The sequence below is a fragment of the Miniopterus schreibersii genome, assembly GCF_964146895.1.
Source record: "Miniopterus schreibersii genome assembly, chromosome: 7".
In the NCBI taxonomy this organism is placed as follows: domain Eukaryota; kingdom Metazoa; phylum Chordata; class Mammalia; order Chiroptera; family Miniopteridae; genus Miniopterus; species Miniopterus schreibersii.
This window is the reverse complement of record NC_138108.1, coordinates 2749059-2768545: the sequence shown is the minus strand read 5'-3', so window position 1 is coordinate 2768545 and position 19487 is coordinate 2749059. Positions and strand designations below refer to the sequence as shown.

The window sequence follows — 19487 nt, the reverse complement described above, 5'->3', positions numbered from 1 at the left end:
CCCACCCAGAGAGCACCCGCAGCCTGGAAGGACGTCCCTCCCACTCGACCCCGACGTCTCAGAGAGGAGGGCTGGGCAGGAGACCCTCCCCTCCAAGCTTGAGCTGGAGGAACCAGGCAAACCCGGGTTACGGGATGGAAGTTTTGATGTTAGCCTGGTCTGCGTCATTTAGTCCCAGGAAGGGATCGTTGTTACCTAGGTGAGCCTGCGACAGCGAGACCACAGCCTGCGACTCTGCCTGGGGGAGTCCTGGGGCCGGGGCAGGGAGATTCCTTGGGCCGGTGGGAGGCGTGAAAAATAAACAGCTGGTGATGGCTCCCCTTGGAGCTCACCCACTCAACCTACTAGTCACAAAGCTAAGAAATCCAAGTTCTCGGATGAGCTGACACCCCCAGTGACTGGCCTCTTCTCAAGGGTGGCACAAAAATTCCACAACAGCTTGTCTTTTATTATAAAGCCAGAGAGCTTGTCCACTGGGGAACTGCGCCCCACGCCGGGGGAGAACCCCAGGGGTTCTATGCAGGGAGTTTTAACCAGTCCTTCCCGTAGCGATGCAGGGAGGGTGGGAGGCCTGGAAATGCAGAGCTGAAGGTGCTGAGGTGGGACCTCGGCCCCACCCTGTTTGCGTTGAGCTGGCTCCCCAAGAAACCTCTGGGAAATCTGTGTGTGTGTGTGTGTGTGTGTGTGTGTGGTGAGTTTTAGTTCTTAAAATCGCACATGCCAATCCCTTAGCTGTTTCTCTATGTTCTCTGCCATCACTGGTAGGTTGGATATTAAATATTAAATATCAAAGTCAAAATAGGATGGGATGGGAAAATGTAGAAAATGGCAAGGAATGAATTTCCATCTTCCACGCGAGGGCTACGTGATGGAGCTGCTGTTAAATAGCCAACCGCTGAGCCACGCCGGCCGGGCTGGTTTTGTTTTGAGGCGTAGGGAATATGCGTATAGATTGTGCCTATCTGCACACATGCATACACACAGGGTGCCCACAACTGCTATAAATTCCCCCCACGAGAGGAGCTGGTGGGTGGGGCTTCGTTTATTTTCATTTTTCGACCTTGAGTGTTTCTTGCTTCTCATAGATGCACTTGTTTCTGTTAGAAAGGAAATCGTTTCAAAAACTGATCAGAGTGCCGTAGAAATGGAAAATGGTCCTCGCTTCCTGCCTAAATTGAATTCCAAAGCACAGTAGGCGCCCGGGTGAGGTGGACAAGGGGCTGGTGTGAGTTCAGAGGCTGCGGGGAAACTGCTGCGCGGCTGCAAGCGGGCGGGGGAGCCAAAGCACCCACTCCAGGCGTCTCAATGTCAAATCGCCAGGCCAGGTGTCACCTGACTCCGGCCACCGGATACTTGGCCAGAGGCTCCAGCTCTGACTCACAGGAGGATCTGGTTCCAGGGAATGTTGTCATCCAGGGCAAATCGTGTGACACCCGGTGAGAGAACAGCCGGGCGGTGGAAAGCCGTGGAAGACTGAGGCTGGTCGGGGCCGTCGCGGAGGTTTCGCATTCACCGGAGGGGACCTCAGCCGTGAGGCGCGTGGGGAGGTGCAGAGACGCTGCGACGGCGACCTGTGGTGGGGGACGCGGTTTGGGGACAAGTGTCCTCCTCTGTTATAAAGTACGGCCCCGGGACAGGCCTGCGGCGGGCCGGGCACTGGGCTCCCCCGACCCCCAGGCCGGCGCTGCCGAGGACGCGAGCGGACAATACAGGGCTTGTTCCGCTCCCCGCAGCAACAATGGGACTTCGAGGATACGGGGAAATGTTCGCATTTCTCAAATTCCCTGACAGCCCACCCCCGAGTTTACGCCTTCTACTTTGGCGTGTTTCCTTCCTGCCTTCCTTCACGTGGGTATATAGTTTTCTCATTTCGAATGAAAGCGTACGCGGAATGTAGCCTTTTGCCTTGTTAAACCGTATCGTGGAAGACGTGTGTTCCGCTCCTCTGCGCCGTTCACGCGTAGCTGTCCTGGCCCGCGTTTCGCCAAGCTGACCGCCGTCCCCGCCGTCCGAGTCTTCCGACTTATGAGCTGCGAGGCGTTGCTCCAACGAGCGTCCTCAGTGTCTACAGCTTGTCCGCCTGAGAAATGACCTCCTAAACACGCGCAGGACCGAGGTCACACCACCGGAGACGCAAACCTTGGGGAACGGGTGGCCGCCCCGCTTGCTTGCGGGGCCGTGGTGGGGTGCAGGGCCTGTGAGTCGCCGGGAGGAAGGAACCTGACCTGGAAGGAGCCGCAAAGCCGGGGAGACAGTAGCCGTCTCCGCGCGGCTGCAAAACCAACGCGCCATGGCCCGGGTGGCTTGAAAACAAACATATCTCTCGCGGTTCCAGAGGCCGGACGGCCAAGGTCAGGGAATCGATCGGCATGGTCGGGTTCTGGCGAGAGCTCCCGTCCTGGCCCGTAGTTGGTCACCTTGCTGTGTGCTCACAGGGCGGAGGGAGGGTGGTGGGGGGAGAATTCCCCCCCCTTCTTATAAGGACTATATGAAAAACCACGGCATACAGTAAATATGATGAGATGTCCCCGTTAGTTATGCTTTTCTCCTGGGTTTTAGGCCAGGCCGCCTGCCCACCACTGGGCCTCTCCCTCCCCACCCCTCCCCGCGGAGCCTCGAGGCTTTTCAGCTGGATCCTTCTGTAAGCATTTACTTGCTCTCTTCTGCTCCTCCAGCCTGTCCCTGGAGCTTCAGCTCATCTTACCCATGCAGGTCAAGGTCAAAGGGAAGTTCAGGTGCTGCGGGTAGTAAACACCTGAGCCCGGGGAAAGGGCAGCGGGAATCTGGCCCAGACCCTTGGCCTGAAGACACTGAAGCCGACGGGAAGTGTAACTCAGCTCAAGTCCACGGAGCGCACCTGAAATGAGTTAATTAGTGATGAGAAAGTATTGGCTTACCCTCCGCCCCCGGTGACAGTGCCGAGGAGGAAGTGACTGTCCTGTTTCCTTTACCGGGGTCCCAAATCCCCGGCGTCCCAAATCCCCGGGGTCCCAAATCCCCGGCGTCCTGCCTCTCCCACAGCAGGTGCTCAACAAGCATTTGCTGACTGGTGAAAGGGCCCCGTTCTTATGTGAACCCCGACATAGCCTGTGAATGTGTGTATCTCGAAAACTAAAATGACCACAGAGGGCGTATTTAACCTAAACTCAGATGTACTTTAAGCTTGAAACAAATGTAAAAGGACATTAAACAGTGTAACTGCATGTGTGCAAATTAACTTAGTAACGGATGTGACTAATAGGATTGCCAGTGGGGTCAATATGTGGAAACATAATCTTAATATTGTATCCGTCGGCGCCTGAGTGGCCCCGTTCTACAGATGAGGAAGTCAAGGCCTGAGGAGTCTGTCCTACAGCTACCTCAGCCACTGACCTTCGGGTGACTCGAGGCGAGCTTCGAGCCTGTTATCTGATCTGTGAGGAAGGGCCATCTGGAGGTGCTGGGCACAGGTCTGGCGTGCTGGCGTCACAGGCACAGAGCGGTTAGACTGATCACCGCTTCCAGCGAGAGCAGCTTGGCCAAGAGCAAGCCACTCGGTGGGCCAGCCTGCTGGCAGGCGGAGGCGGGGGACCTGCCCAGGCCGGAACTGCTGCAAGAAGTCAAGGACCACCAGGTTCTACTCCAGGCCCGGGGCAAAGACGTGGCCGGATCTCCCACGTCACCCCACCTCGGCCATTTCACCCTGGCAGTGAGTCTGTGTTTGTAATAACCAGGCAGGCAGGGCAGGGTAATGCACAATGAATGAAATTTAGAGATGAGTTGCCAGGATTTGGGGGAGAGGAGGTGGCAGAGCCCAGTGCACTCAGGCCCCATCCCTCTGTGAGTGGGTGTGGGGGCAGGGGATGGCTCCAAGGAACACAGTTTGACAACCTCTGTCCTAAGAAGAGGAAGGGGCCAGTGCCAGCAGCTGGCCTTCATTCCTTTCCTACAGGCAGCCTATGTTCCTGGCATATGCGTGCAGAGCTGGCCAGCATGCTGTGTACCAAGTATGCCTGATCCCAGCGGGCACGTGCCGGGGCCTCCTGGGCAGGGTGGGACCGAGGCCACCCACAAAAGCACATTCTTGTCAGCTGGCACGGTTTGCTGGGTGGGTCACAGCTCAGCAATACATCAATTTACAGTCAAAAAGCAGCGTCTGGTGAGAACAGGAGAGAGCAAGGTTGGGCAGGGAACGCACCCTCGGCTACACTGGAAGCAGCCCAACAACCACGCATGTGGACCTGGACAGGTTTTGCGATGGGCTTGTCTTCCATATCACAGAAAATATCCCTGGGAGCAAGCTGGTGAAATACTCTGTTGTGTTTTTTCAAAATTAGGAGAGAGGCTGTGCTTAGCATGGAAGGCGTGTGCCTACGCTCATAGAAAACCAGGCTTTAAATTCTGGGTGTGTCCCCTCTGGCTGTGGCCTTGGACGAAGCGCCACCTCCCCGACCTGCCAAGCGAGGTCTCCAAAGGTTAAATGAGATAAGATTGAAAGGTGCCTCGCCAAGTACCTGGCGGCGATTTGATAAATATTTAAACTGAGTCTATATTTGGAAACCGAGGGACAACTAGAGAACAGAACGGCAGTTTTTGGCTGCTGTCATTTTGTGTACAATCAGAGGCTACATCCAAAGAAACAGTTTCCCAAACGTAGTAAATCCTAAAGTGTAACAAAACTCCCAAAAACATTGTAGCAGATCATCTATAAAACAAACAAACAGCTCGAGTGTAAAGACACTCTAAAAAATATATGCTCAACGTGATAAGGAAAGTAAAGTTGGTGAGCACTACAGAGGCCCTCCTCTGGCCGCCTCCATCCCGCCATTCTAAGTCATTGCTTGGTTTTCACAGGATCTGGGAGACGATTATATAATTTCAGAAACGTCTGTAAACTCCTCATTTGCGTCTGATTTCTCAGTGTCTAATGTGTTCATCAGCCGGAGCTCTGTGTATAAAACCAGCTTGTTCATCAGGTCACAGAATGTGTGTAAGCAAATCCATCTTCCATTTCATGAGAGAAAAATTCATACGCTTGGAATTATCATGCCTTTTGCACCCGAGACACAGAGGAAATGATTTACACGATCGTGTGTCTGTATAAACAGCCACTCAGAAAAAAAACAACAACTGCAGCCCAAGGTCGGTGCGTGAATTTCAGGTGCACGTTCACAGCCCCAGGCGCCAACGTGTCCCCGTGTTTTCCTGGTGCCCGGGGAAGGTGGCTTGAGGAGGTTGCCGGGAGCATCAGGCATCTCTGCCTTCTACCTTCACTTGGAAAAAAGGGAAAATAACAGCAGCTGGCTCGGCGGAAACATTCTAGGGCAACAGTTGCTGCGTGGCTATTCCTATCCGGCGAGGGTGCGGCCGTAGCCACCAAGCAGTGGAATTTCGGCACCGGGCGGGGCCCGCACCACCCTCTGCGCTGGGCCCCCTGACACCCCCAGCCTGGTGGGTGTGTGACCACGTCGAGCCCCACCCCTGTGCGGGTCCAGACCTTGGTAGCTTTCACAGGCTCAGTTCCTCTCCTGGGTCTCTTTCTACCAAATAGCGAAGGTCGGGTACCCTGCTTCACCTGCGGGCCTCGGTTTTCTCTTCAGTGCCCAAAAGGACTCCAAGGCCTCTATCACAGTGTCAGTTCTGGGACACCCTGAGGCTGCAGCCTTCTAGCTGCTTCTCTCCGGCATAAGCCTCAGGAGCTGGGACCCTGGCCTGGAAGCAGGCGGAACTCAGTGGAGCTGAGCTTCACTCTGATGTGCCACCGAAGGGCCTTGCCTGGTCCAGCAGCCCCACTCCTGGGCGTAGTTCATTAACGTGTTACAGGCAGAATAACGCCCCCTACCCTCCAAAGATGCCCGTGTCCTAGTGCCCGGAACCTGTGGACGTGTTAGCCTTACGTGGCAAAGAGGAAGTAAGGGTGCTGATGGAATTAAGCTTACTGATCAGATGACTCTGAAATGGAGACATTATCCTGGATTTTCCGGGTGGGATTAATATGATCACAAGGGTTCTGAAAAGTGGGCGAAGGGGGCAAAGGAGGGGGTCAGAGCGATGTGATGTGAGAAGATCTCAACTCACCTTTGCTGGTAGTGAAATAAGAGGAGGAGGGAGGCCCCAAGCCAAGGAGTGCAGGCGGCCCCACGAAGCTGGAAAGCGGCCTGCGCGGAGCTAACCCGCAGGAATGCGTAGCTGCCTTGAGTCTCGCCTGGTGAGATGGCGTCAGACGTCTGGCCCACAGAACTAGAGGGTAAAGCATTTGTGTTCTTTAAGCCACTAAATTTGTGGCAGGGATCGTAAGCTAATAGTACCGTCCTGGAAGACCAGTCACGGCCATCAGATAAGGCTGTCTGGAGATAACAAGCGGAACCAACGTGGGAGCTGGACGCTTTCTCATTCAGGGTACATGCTTGGTTAGCGATAAGTCAGGAAGCAAAGACGTTGCACACACGTCCTCTCAGACCCACACCCCGATGACACTCATGCATTTTCAAAGGGTTCAGGGACCCCCTGTCTATTAGTCCTGTTTCTGTGGAACAAATTAACCGAGAGTAGAGTCGCTTACAACGGCAATCATTTATTATCTCTCATCTATTTCCATGAGTCAGGAATTCAGCCAAGGCACAGAGAGAACAGGTTGTCTCACTCCAGTGTGTCTGGAGCTTCAGCTGGGGAGCTGGAGTCTCCTGAAGGATCTTTTATTCACCTGCAGCCTGTCGGTGTGGCTTGGGCTTCCTCACAACATGGTGGTCAAGAGAGTCTTGGTAGGCGTGTGAGAAAGAGCTTGGGACTTGTTGGGTTTAAATGGCCTGGGGCAGCCAAGAGACCGTGAGGAGGCAGTTCCGTATGAATTTGTTATTGGGGGTGCAGTCTGGGCCGGAGATGTAAATTTGAGGTTCATTAGCCTGTATACGGTATTCAAAGTTAAAAGGAGGGTTCCCCGAATACAGAAAAGAGAAGAGACACAAGGATGAGCCCCCAGGGGCTTTCTACATTTAGAGGTTAGGGAAGTAAGAAGGACCACAAAGGGGGACTGGGAAGCCAGGAAGGTAGTAGAAAAGCCTGGAGAGCGCGTTACCCCAGCAGCCAAGACAAGGGGTTCCAAGGTGGTGGAGTGATCAATCACCGCTGATAGGTTAAGGGAAGGAGGCCACGCACAGGCGTCTCAGTTATTAGATACTTTTGATCAGTGTAAAACCGACCGAGGGATGAACTTGGCCTAACGGTGTGAGGACCCTGCAGGGACCTGGGAATGGAGAGTACACAGGGCCCAGAATGCCAAAGAAGTCCCCACGTTTGTCTGGGGAATTGTGAGCCCAGAGACTATAAAGCAACCAGGCCGGATACCCAAGTGCCTAAGCCATAAGCAGGCTGCGCGGACAGGGTGAGCCTCAGCTGGCTTTAATGGGGGAGCCGAGCTGCTGTTTCCAAACCATGGGTGGAGGCCGGGGCTCGGCCTGTGCGCACAAACCAGGCCCCCGGGGGGCCTCAAACCCGTGGGCAAACCCTCAGCCTGGAGCTGCTGCTGCCCTGCGCTCCGGCTCCGCGGGGTGCTCGGGGGCTGCCGTACAGGGGGTTGGGGGGCGGACAAGCAAGGGGCTGGGGACCCACGGAGCAGACAGGCTGCAGCTTGAGATCCGTATCATTCATGCCTATGTGTGTGTGTGTGTGTGTGTGTGCGCCCGTGTGTGTGTGTGTGTGGCCCGTGTGTGTGTGGCCCGTGTGTGTGTGTGTGTGTGTGTGCGCCCGTGTGTGTATGTGCGCCCGTGTGTGTGTGTGGCCCGTGTGTGTGTGTGTGTGCGCGTCCGTGTGTGTGTGTGTGTGTGTGCGCCCGTGTGTGTGTGTGTGTGGCCCGTGTGTGTGTGGCCCGTGTGTGTGTGTGTGTGTGTGTGTGCGCCCGTGTGTGTATGTGCGCCCGTGTGTGTGTGTGGCCCGTGTGTGTGTGTGTGTGTGCGCGTCCGTGTGTGTGTGTGTGTGTGTGCGCCCGTGTGTGTATGTGCGCCCGTGTGTGTGTGTGTGTGCGCGTCCGTGTGTGTGTGTGTGTGTGTGGCCCGTGTGTGTGTGTGTGTGCGCGTCCGTGTGTGTGTGCGCCCGTGTGTGTGTGTGTGTGTGTGTGTGGCCCGTGTGTGTGTGTGTGCGCGTCCGTGTGTGTGTGCGCCTGTGTGTTTTTGTGTGTGTGGCCCGTGTGTGTGTGTGTGTGGCCCGTGTGTGTGTGTGTGTGTGGCCCGTGTGTGTGTGTGTGTGTGTGTGTGTGTGTGTGTGTGTGTGTACAGAAAAGGGTGCCTGCGAAGCCTCCGCGGATTTCATCGCACCGGGTTCGCAGCCCTGCCTGAACTTCGGTTCACTCGCGGAATGTGAACACCCACGGCCCCGAGGGAGCACTCATGTCACTTTCGGGAAAGACGGCCAAAAGTTAAAAATGGGGGGGGAGAGCGACAAACTGCCATCGGGGCACACTGGCGAGTCGCACAGGCTCCTCCAGACCGTCTCTTGGAAACAAACAAAAAACGCACGGGGCGGGGTCACTCAGTGCCTCCTGGGTCCGAGGCGCGGGGCCCGCGGGGCAGCGCAGGGCAGGGGCCGCAGAGAGGCTGGAGCTGGAGCCGGAGCCGGAGCCGGGCCGCGCCCCAGGTCGGCGGCAGGGCGGCCCCGCGCCCTCGGTCCCCGCGGAGCCCGGCTGCGCGTGGAGCGACCAGCGCCGCGCCCCCTCCCTGGTCCCGCGGGGCGCGGACTACAAGTCCCAGGGAGCGCAGGGGCCGGCGCGGGGCGGGGCCTGGCGCGATTCCCCGGGATCCGGCGCGCGGGGAAGCGCCGCGGAGACGCAGCGGCGGGCGGCGGGCGGCGGGCGCGGGCGGGGCGGAGGCGGAGGCGGGGCCGACGTGGGCCCGAGCGCTGCGTGCCAGGGAGGGGGCCGGCCCGGCAGGCGGCTGGCGGCGCTGGGAGCGGGTCCGCGGCTGGCTCGGCGCCTGAGGCTCGGTCCCGGCTCGGTCCCGGCTCGGCGGGCGGTGCGCGGTGGGCTCGGCGCGGGGGCCCGGGCGCGCGGGCGGCGCGGCACGCAGCGCGCGGACACAGCGCGGCCCGGTGCCCCGAGCGGCGCGGCCACTGCCCGGGGCCGGCCCTCGGCCCGGCGCTCGGAGCCGGCGGCCGCCTGCGCGTTAATGGCTGCTCGGCCGGGCGGCGTCTAGGTGGAAGCGGCCGCGGCTCAGCAGGCGCCCAGCAGCCTCCCCGGGCCGGCCGCCCGCCCGCCGCGGCGCGCTCCATGGGGGCCCGCTGACCCGGGCGCCGGGGCCGCTCGCTCGCCGGCCGCGCGTCCCGGCCATGAACTGAGCCCCGGGCCGGCCCCGCGGCTGTCCCGCGCGCTCCTTTCTTCTCGCGCCTCCTCCGCCCGCCCGCCCGCCGCCGGCGGGCCCGGCTCCCCGGGGGCTGCGGCGCCCCGGGCTCGGGGCCCCGGGGCGCGGGGCGGCGGCGGCGGGGGGCGCGCGGCTCCGGGCGCGGCGCCTGCACCATGAACTACCAGCAGCAGCTGGCCAACTCGGCTGCCATCCGGGCCGAGATCCAGCGCTTCGAGTCGGTCCATCCCAACATCTACTCCATCTACGAGCTGCTGGAGCGCGTGGAGGAGCCGGTGCTGCAGAATCAGATCCGGGAGCACGTCATCGCCATCGAAGGTGAGCGCCGGGCCGTCGCGGGGCGCCCGGGGAGCGCGGGGGGCGGGCGCCCGGGCGCGCGAGTGTGCGCACCGCCCGGCGGGCTCGCGGCTGCCCCGCGGGGAGAGCCTGCGGCGCCCCCTGCCCTGGAGGCCGGGCGGGGGCCAGGGGCCGGGGGCCGGGGGCCGGGCCAGGCGCCCCGAGCCCTGCCCGGGAAGGTGGGCACTGGAGTGTCTTGCGAGAAAGTGGCTGGACGGAGTCGCGTCCTGGGTCCCCCTGTTGACCCGGCCTGCCCATGCCCGGGGGTGGCCGGAGGGGCTGGCACCACGGAACCCGTGACAGGTTACCAGTCAGGGCCGAGCATCTGGCTGGACGCGGTGGGCGTGTTTTGAGAAGTCCCGCTGGGGGGCTGAGGCTCTGGCCGGCGTGTCTAGGCGGGGCAGGGCCGCCCCCCGTGTGTGTTTGCTCCATTCAGGGGCACAGTGGAGGCAGCGGAGCTGAGCCCTGGCAGGGAGTCAGCCCCGGCTGCAGGCGGTGTTGGGTCCGGGTCCACCTGCCCCGTGCCTCCATGGACTGCTTTCTCTCAAAGTCCTGGGCCGGAATTAGAAGGACCCCACCAGGAGGGCAGGGGGTCCCTCAGCCTGGAAGGCAGCCCCGCTCCCTGCATGTGAGGCCAGGCTGGGGTCCTGCAGGAAAGGTGAGGCGGGCGCCGCTCCTGGGCTTGTGCCATCTTTGGATTACCGGTGGCCCTTACGACTCGGCGTCGGGGCTTCCGGATTGCCTCCTTGCTTTATCCATTTGGTCCTGCCAAGATTCCCGTGGGAGTCCCCGTGGGATGTAAACACAGAGTGTGGGGTTATACCCCATCCACCTCGGTCAGCGCGAGCCTTCCCCGCTCACCCCTGTGGGCCAGTGTTGGTGAAAGGCCTGCAGGGTGGGCTGTCCATAGACAGAACTGTCCTAACCAGAGGCCAGTAGGGACGCTGTTGAGGGAGGCCTGGCAGGAGTGTGTCCGGGAGCCTGGCTGAGGCTGTCACTCCATCTCCCCGTGAGCGGCATTGGCCGCAGGAGGCCTTTGCTTTGGCACCATGCCGTCTGCATGTCTAACCCCCAAGTGCCCCGGCTGGACACCTGGCCAGGTGGGTGGAGAAGATGAATGGTGTGGGGCTGATCCTCTTGGCGTTTGGCAGCTCTGTGGGCCTGTACAGGGGCTGGGCCATATCCATGGGGGACTTGCTGATTTCCCCTGGAGGACCTGAGCCGGTGCGCCAGTCTCCTGTGGGGCCTGGCTGTCGGCACCCCTGGCTGCCCTCTTGGCAGTTTCAGATGCTTCCCGATTCCTTGAGAGGCCGTGGGACCTGCCCAGGTTGCTGATGGTTGGGGGGCTAGGTGCAGAAGTGTCCCTCTGGGGCCCGAACTCTGTTCTGTTGCTGTCAGAGTGATGGGGCCACGTGCCTGTGTCACTTGTCTCTCTGCAGCTCTCTCGCAGCATCCACAGGAGTCTGATGAAACACTTTGAAAGCCGGTGCCAAGTGCTGAACGCACCTGGCCGGGAGCACCACGTGGCGGAGCATGGCCCTCCGCTGAGCGTGATTCATGCCCCCTAGTTTTCCTTTCCCATTCTTGAAGCCCAGCTCCAGGGTCGAGAGCGCTTCCCGCAGAGCAATTGGGCTCCCGAGAAAGAGGGTGTGGGTTGGTTTTTCTCTTTTATAAAAACACTGTGTGGTTCCTGGATGGTGGTTTTCGGTCGCCCGGTGTCCGCCTTTGTGATGTGAGACTAGTTCCCTTCTCGGCCGCATCCTTGCCATTTTTAATAAGGCTCGGAATTGGCCGAGCCCTCCTTGGGACTTTGACGGCCTTATTATTTTTCTGTTAGGAAGAGGAACGTCCGTGTTGTGTCAGAGCTGTTGTTAACTTAATGGGGCTTAAGGATCATTCAGATGTGCTTTGGATTATTGTCAACAATGACACCACCTTTCACGCGGATAGAACTTTAGCAAAAACAACTCTTGCATTCCCGGTCTCACGGGAGGTGGCCCGAGGGAATGTGGGCCAGCTTTGTGATGGCCAGTTTGTGGAAGATGGAGATTCAGGGCGGGAGAGTGACCTCCTGAACATTGGACTGGGGTCATTCACAGTTCGGTGTGAACCAAAAGGTCATTTGGGTAGAGAGCCCCCATCAGCAGCCTCCCAAAGCACCCCACACCGTGGGCCCCTTATAAGGAAGTGCGGGTTCACATGGGGGTCCACCTGTGCCAGCCGTAAGACACGGCTGTGTTTATGATTATGTTTGCATTCTTGATGTTTTGGAAATTGAGAAGAGACTCAGTTGTGGCAGGACAGCTTTTTTTATTGATTGATTGGTTTTAGAGAGAAAGAGAGGAAGGGAGAGAGAAACATCAATTTGTTGTTCCACATACAAAATCAGTAAAAATAAAATAAAAATAGCTTGTCCCACCAAACAGAGAAAACTGTGCATGTTAGAGGCTGTCCAGCGAGGCTTCCCCGCCTCTGCGCACACACAGCATTGGAGTCCCACCTGCAGAATTCCGTGACTAGCACGCCGTGAGCGCGTGCGTGTCCGTGACCGATTCTTGCATGCGCCCTGACTCGGCGTTGACCCTGCGTCCTCGGCGTACTGGGACGATGCCCTGACCAACTGAGCGACTCAGCCAGGGGAGGACAGCATTTCTTTTTTTCGTATGAAAAGAGAACTGTGCAGAAACAGTTCCGTGCAGTTGTGTAGGGTGTGGGCTGTCCGCTTGCACATTCTGAGGGGTGCCGTGGGGTCGGAGACTGCAGCTGCCTCGGGAGGAGCCCAGTGGGACCGCGGAGCGGGCACCTGGAGCGTCACCGGGACTCTAAGAAACTCATGCAGACCTGCCCCTGCCTGTGAGCCTTGCGGGTTAAGATGCTATGGCTGCAAAATGTGAATCTTTTTCAATTATAGAATATAGCCAGCCATTTCCAGTCAGGAACATATATGCCCATCACAGCACATAGTTTAAAAGTAGCTTGTCCAGCCCTCCCTCCCTCTCCCTCTTTCCAAAATTAATAAAAATAAAATAAAAATAGTTTGTCCCACCAGAGACACCTGAGCATGTTAGAGGCTGCCCAGCGAGGCTTCCCCGCCTCTGTGCGCGCACAGCGTTGGAGTCCCACCCGCGGACCGTGGTTCGCACGCCGTGAGCACGTGTCAGTGTTCTGAAGAGTGTTGCACACGTGACTTCCCGTGTTGGCTTGCTGCTCCCGCATTCGGCTGTGCCATGCTTTCTTTAAAATTTCCCCTTCCCTGGCAGCCTCGGGAGTTGTTGCCGTGGGAATGGGGAGTGGCCTCGTCCGAGGGAGGGATGCTTGGCTGATGCCCGTTTCACGGTGATCCGAAGTGGGCCGGGGCGGAACATCTCTGTAATCAGATGGGCTGGATCTTACGTACGGTCGTCAACAGAGCTCATGAGGCTTCCCAAGTGAAAGTGGGGCTGAGATCCTGTGTGTAGCCATGGGGAATGGGATTTTGTTCTCAGTCTTACTTGAATACATTACCTAGCCGCCTGCCCCCTAAAACTGTTTTTTCCCGTATCTTTATTTCAGGCTTTGAGAGATCTGTGTCCTCCACCCTCCCTGGGTCTGTGGAGTTGGAGGAAGCATTGCTGATGGTTTTCAGATTTACCTGATCAGATTTCTGGGGTGCCCGCGGGGGTGTGGCTTGCTGTGAAACGTAGCCCCGTTGCTCGGGTGTCCTCTGTGCCCAGAAAAGAGCCTGGGAAAGCCCGTCTCGGGTGGATGGGGTCGAGGTAAATGAGTCCACTCCCTTTCTCGGTAAATAAAGCTCGGTCTTCTCGGGATAAAGTCTCTGTTATCGACTGCAAATTGTAACTCAACTCGCCAGCAGCCGAACTGAGATGCCTGTGGTAACCCGGCCAGCCCATTCAGCCAGGCTGGGCTCAGACCCCCAGCCAGTGTTCCAGGCGGCAGGTCAGCGGGGACCAAGCCCACCCCCCATCCCGGCCCCTCCAGTGCTTTGTGTGGCTTCCTCTGAGGGTGCTGAGAGCGCACGATGGCTGGTCCTTGGTGGGCAAGCTCTGCCTGGCACCCCTGGTGAGGGCCCTTGCACAGGGTGGGTGTTCCAAGGCTGGGCTCTGGGAAGAGGGAGCAGGGGGCCCCTTAATCCCAGGATACGGCCCCTTTGTCCAGCCTCTGTGCTCAGCAGAGTGCTCAGTGCTTAACCTGCACGATGTCATTTCATCCTGTGGCGGTTTTGTGACATAGACGTCACCTCTGAGCCCGGAGAGTGTAGCAGCCGACTTGCCTGAGGGATGGGCTGGGCTGCTCCCACCCAGGCCCTGGCTCTCTGGCTCCATCCGAAATGCGGCTCCCGGCTGCCCAGGATCCCCACCAACCCTGTGTGCCGACCAGCCCATCACGTCCTGCATTCCCTTCTCCTGAGACCAGAGGGTGTGAGAATGTTGCCAATAAGCGGAAGCATCATGTTCTCTGAAAAGTTGCTGTCCGGGCAGAACTTCCATAGGAGGCTGTTCTCTAGCAGGGGTGGGGATCGTCCGGCCCACGGGCCGTGTATAGCCCAAGAAATCTTTAGGTCTGGCCCTGCCAAGGCAACTCACATGGGACTCAAAATTCAGTACGTCTAGGAGCTTTTTTCATAGCTAATTTTTAAGCTGATAATTTTGTATGGCCCGTGAACGATGTTACACGTATCCAAATGGCCCTTGGCAGTATCCACATGTCCTACAGAGATGCATGTGATGTGTTTGTGGCAGGTGCATGCGTTTGGGAGCAAACATCTTCCCGCTGCGGGTGAACATAATTGTTCTTGGCCACTGTGGAGTGTATTTGTGATATTTCAGGTTTCATCAAACGGTGAAATTATTTAAAAATAATTCTCACGCGGCTCTGGTCGATGCCTCCAGGTTAAATCTCAGGCCTTACCGGCAGCGACTGGCCCCTTCACACCCAGGTGGCCCCTCCAGCCTGGCCGATGTCAGCGCCTTTCCTGCCTTTCCCTGTCACGTCGCAGCCCCCCTTTGGCTCGTGTCCTCACGAAACTCCCGAGGAAGGACTGGGAGCCCTCTGAGGGTGGACAGTGGACATGTTCATTTTTACCCCCTTGGGATTTGCTGCGTCGTGTCTGGCGCTTGGAGGCGACACAGGAATTGTTCTGACTGGCTGACCCGTCAGAGGGGCCGCCGCTTTCTCCGGAGTCGCGTCCTTTCCTCCTCGTGGTGTAGAAACGGCGTCTGTCCAGTGGCTGCAGGAGGGTGCCGACCCCCTCGGAGCACAGGTGTTCGGGCTGCGCTCCTTTGGGCCCTGGGGGGTCCGCTCGGGTGCAAACGAGATTTTCTTCAGTGCGCGGGGGAAGAAAAGACCTGCCTGCTGGGTCCAGGCAGCTCGTGCAGAGGCTGGTGTGTCTTTATGTTGCTGCAAGTGGGTTGTAGACACAGAACCAGCTTCATCCTTAGGGACGAACCAGGGCTGGACCAGGTGGCTGACCTCATGTGGTACCTTTAGTGGAACTCTGAGAGCCGAGGTTCTCCCGAGCGGTCAGCTCACGCAGAAGGCCGGGGACGCAGATGGCTGCCCGGCCCCAGGGCGTCCAGGTCTGCGAGTTTGGAGCTGAGGACGTGCGGTGCTGACCAGATCGCCGAGGGTGCTGGTGCTGCTGAGGCGTTGCCGTGGGGGGTGCAGCCGGGGAACTTCTCTGGGCAGCTGCCACTTGGTCTTCCTCTTGAGGGCAGGTGGTGGCCTTCAGCGAGGTGTGCTCTCCCGGGCAAGGTCGCCTGCTAGGTGGTGGCCTTCAGCGAGGTGTGCTCTCCCAGGTAAGGTCGCCTGCTAGGTGGTGGCCTTCAGCGAGGTGTGCTCTCCCAGGTAAGGTCACCTACTAGGTGGTGGCCTTCAGCGAGGTGTGCTCTCGCAGGTAAGGTCTCTTGCTAGGTGGTGGCCTTCAGGGAGGTGTGCTCTCCTGGGTAAGGTCACCTGCTAGGTGGTGGCCTTCAGCGAGGTGTGCTCTCCCAGGTAAGGTCACCTGCTAGGTGGTGGCCTTCAGCGAGGTGTGCTCTCCCGGGTAAGGCCACTTGCTAGGTGGTGGCCTTCAGTGAGTTGTGCTGTCCCAGGTAAGGCCACTTGCTGGCTTTTGTAACACAGTGGAAATTGATTGGGGCAGCTGACTGCCCTGATGTTCATCTGTTTGTGTTTCCACTTGTCCTTTCTGGGAGGGGAGCATGGGTCCATTTTCCAGGCAGGGCACTTCCAGAAGCCTGTCTGTCCCCATGACTGTTTTCAGAGATCTAGGTGCTGCTGTGGGCAGTGACTCAGTCCCCTCGTGTTCGGAGACCCTCAGCCCAGGGAGCTGCTTAGGGTCACTCACCTTAGATAAGTGGAGGAGGGATTTCAACCCAGGGCCCAGTGGGTTCGAGCCCGTGTCCACTCTGCCTCGGCGAGGCTGAGCGTCCTGTGAGGAAGGTGGCCGTGTAGGGGCTCGACATTGTCAGGGGAACCTGGTAGGGAGGGGCCAGCTGGTGGCCCGTGTCCTTCTGGGTCCACGGCCTTTCCGTCTGGCCTTCAGAGACTGGATTTTTAGCACCGTCTCCTGCCTGCTCAGACCGGGGTCCTCACACCCACTGGTGATGCAGACGATGCATTTTGTTACAGCTGTTTCGGAGCTGAAACAGTGTTCAGTGTTTCCTTGAAGAAGGGGAGCCAGTGTTCCCTTGGAAAGGGGGAGCTATATGTTATTAGCATCTTAACGGGGCTGCTGGGGGCCTGAAGGAAGTGAGTCAGAGGGAGAGGCAGCCACAGCGGCTGCAGGAACCTGCAAAACAAAACCTGTGGCCCTGTTGCTCCCACCTCTGTTTTTTGTCCAAACCAGACTTTTACTTTGTTGAGACCCAAATCCCTCATTTTGCACCCTTCTTTCCTGTGTCCCCTGCAGGCCGTTTGTCTTCAGTTTGCCCGTCTGGCTCCGGCTGGTTTTAACTACTGACTTGGTCTCAGACACCCCGTGCCCTGCACCCCCGCTGCCCTCCCAGCCCCCCGGATCCCAGGAGTCTTTCTCTGAAGTGACTGAGTTCGGCAGAGCGGATCGGGCTTGTTATTTTTAAAACCCAGGGTTCGGGGTTCTGATCCGGCCTCAGCTACATAATTCCTTCCCTTTTCTTCGGCACCTTTCTTTCTCCGAGAAGCAGAATGCAGTCCACAGATGTCCTCCTCTAATCTCCGTAGCATCTGTTATTTTTGTTCGGGGCAGGAGTGCGAGGCCTTGTGAGCCCAGCCTTCCAGGAGCTCCGAGGGGCCCGGGGATTTGTGGGGGGCCTGCTTTACAGCGTGGGGGGCCTGTGTGGAGTGACTTTCCCAGGACTCACCACCGATGACCCGTCCAGGGGCAGGGCTGGCCCTGTCGTCCGGGTCCAGCTCTTCTCCCCCCCACCCCCGACCTCCCTGACCCGCTCACTCACACGACTGAGCAGGGCCAGAAGGGGGTGTCTCGGCTGCATTGGGGGGCTGGGGAGGGAAGGGGGGCGAGTACCACCCCCCCAGAAAGGGTTGTTAATGGGCCCTTTCTGTTAGTAACCAGGTAAATAGCTTGTCTATGTTTGAGGTCGGGAGGTTTTTCCATAAAGAGCGGCCTAAATATAGGCTCGAGGGTGGGGACCAGGGCGGGAGGGGGACTGTCATCACTCCGATGTTGTTTCTTCCACTGGCCATTGGAACTCGCCACCGGCCGGAACAGGTGCCACCCTGCGCCCCCTGGGAGCAGGTCGGCGTTGCTGAACGGGGGCTCCTTCGTGGGGTGGTCTTTTCTGGGCGACCGTGTTGGGAGTATTTGTACAGTGTTTCTACACAAGCAACCGTCTGGTCTTTAAATCTGGTCTTTAAAACACTCGCGCCGTCTGGTTGTCATTAGCATCGTGGCTGCCTTTTTTTTTTTTTTTTTTTTAAGGGTGGGAAACACTTTTCATGGTTCTGGGAGAATTCCAAATAATCCCGGGCCCTGTTCACACACGATTTGTGTTTGTTCTTCGCAATGTCAGCATGGAAGAGCCTCCTGCCAGTAGGACCGTGCTGGGTCCCCGCTCGGGACGCGGCCTTGCGGAGGCTACTGTTACTGTTTCCTCCGATAACAGCCCGGAGGGAGAGCGGTGTCCTTAGGAAGTGAATCTAGTTCCAGTTCCGTGAGTTTCCGTTGATACAGACGTACTAGCCGTGGGGAGGATACTTGAAGGAATTAGATTTTTTTTTTTAATGAATGCCTGCAAGACCTGCCTTCATTTTCTGAAAGAGCGTTTAGTTCTTCCACGGTCTCTGTGTGAGGACAGGTGCTGGCCTTCAGCAAGGTGTGGTGTCCAGGTGAGGCCACCTGCTAGGTGGTGGCCTTCAGTGAGTTGTGCGTCCCAGGTAAGGCCACTTGCTGGCTTTTGTAACACGGTAGAAATTGGGGCAGCTGACTGCCCTGATGTTCAGCTGTTTGTGTTTCCACTTGTCCTCTCTGGGAGGGGAGATGGGTCCGTTTTCCAGGCAGGGCACTTCCGGAAGCCTGTCTGTCCCCCTTGGCGGTTTTCAGGGATCTGAGTGCTGCCGTGGGCAGTGATTCAGCCTCCTGGTGCCCCGACACCGCTCCTGGTCACACCGGCTGGCCGATCTGATTGCTTTCATACAAACAAACAAACAAGGACATTGTTTCCGTTTTCGCTCCGACGGCCATGCCCGGGTCTCTGACTTCCCACGTGTTTTTATTTGGAGTTTGGGATTGGCAGGGTTGAGGCCACATCGGTCTTCCTCATTGTTTTGATCCAGCTGGAGAGACTCAGCCAGGGGGACTCAGCCCTGGGGACGCAGCCTTACTGTGTGTCCTCAGAGACCGTTGCCTTTGTTTACCCACCTGTTCTGTTGATGGGCACTTGGGCGGTTTCCTGTTTTGGGCCAGTTCACACCAGCCCACATGAATAGCACGGCCGGGGCACATTCTCATGTGTGCCTTCTGGTGCCCACATGTCCCTGTTCCTGTCGGGCGTCTGCTGGGAGCAGAGTGCCAGGGCCTCTTACCTTATCTCCTGGGCTGGATGCAGCCACCTTGAAACCACGGCATCGGGCGGGCGGCCTCTGTCCAGAGGGACCTTTCGTAGCTGGTCAAGGTCCAGCGTGTGACGCGCAGGACTGGGTTTAGCTGCTGCCTCCCTCCTAGGATTTCCATTGCTTGTTAATAAGCAAATGTTTAAGTGGCTAAAGCATTTCCGGCGCTGTCTCAGATGTTAGGTTTTAAAGTTTTGCATTGTCTGCAAACCTTAGTTGAGTAGTTCCAGCGCCCCAAGTAGAGCTGGGTGAGTGACATCATCGCCAGGAGGCACGTCCCTGTAAACGTGGAGGGTGCCATCCTGCTGGGACTGACCGGCCCCCTCGCCCTCCTGGCCCCTCGGCACTCAGCTGGGGTCCTCTTTCTGGCTGAACCCAGACCGCCCTGGCCCCTCGCCCCACAGCGGCCTTGGGATCTGGGTTGGCATTGGAACCGAAACTCATTTGGTACTTTTGGCCTAAGCTGTTCCATGGTCTTAGTAGTTACATGTTAGCGCTATTCCGTTTCTGTTGTTTGTAGTAATTATGCAAAGACACAAAAGAAAAAAAAGGAAGAGCTCAGTGTTGCCAACTCTGCTATTCTCAAGGGGCTGTTTTCTTTGTTCCCCCCGCACATCCTGGGAACTGCCCTCCCTGCCCCCACAAAGGCCGCACTCACCACAGAGGCCAAATCCACTAACTGAGGCCAGGACACAGGGACGCAGATCCAGGGCTGTGCCCCTGTGTGAACTTCTCCCAGTCGCTTCACAAATGCAAATATTTATTTTGAGGGATGGGAGC

General features: G+C 58.1%; 1 protein-coding gene across 8 annotated transcripts in view; it reads left to right on the top strand.

The window, feature by feature from the left end:
• Positions 1-9430: 9430 nt before the first annotated feature.
• AGAP1 (ArfGAP with GTPase domain, ankyrin repeat and PH domain 1) overlaps positions 9431-19487 on the top strand; it is a 340037-nt gene continuing 329980 nt past the window's right edge. For all 8 annotated transcript variants that reach the window (XM_081141778.1, XM_081141777.1, XM_081141775.1 and 5 more), the window contains exon 1: positions 9431-9644. In XM_081141778.1, the coding sequence (XP_080997904.1) occupies positions 9482-9644 (163 nt within the window). In that variant the 5' untranslated portion in view covers positions 9431-9481. The remainder of the gene's footprint in view (positions 9645-19487) is intronic.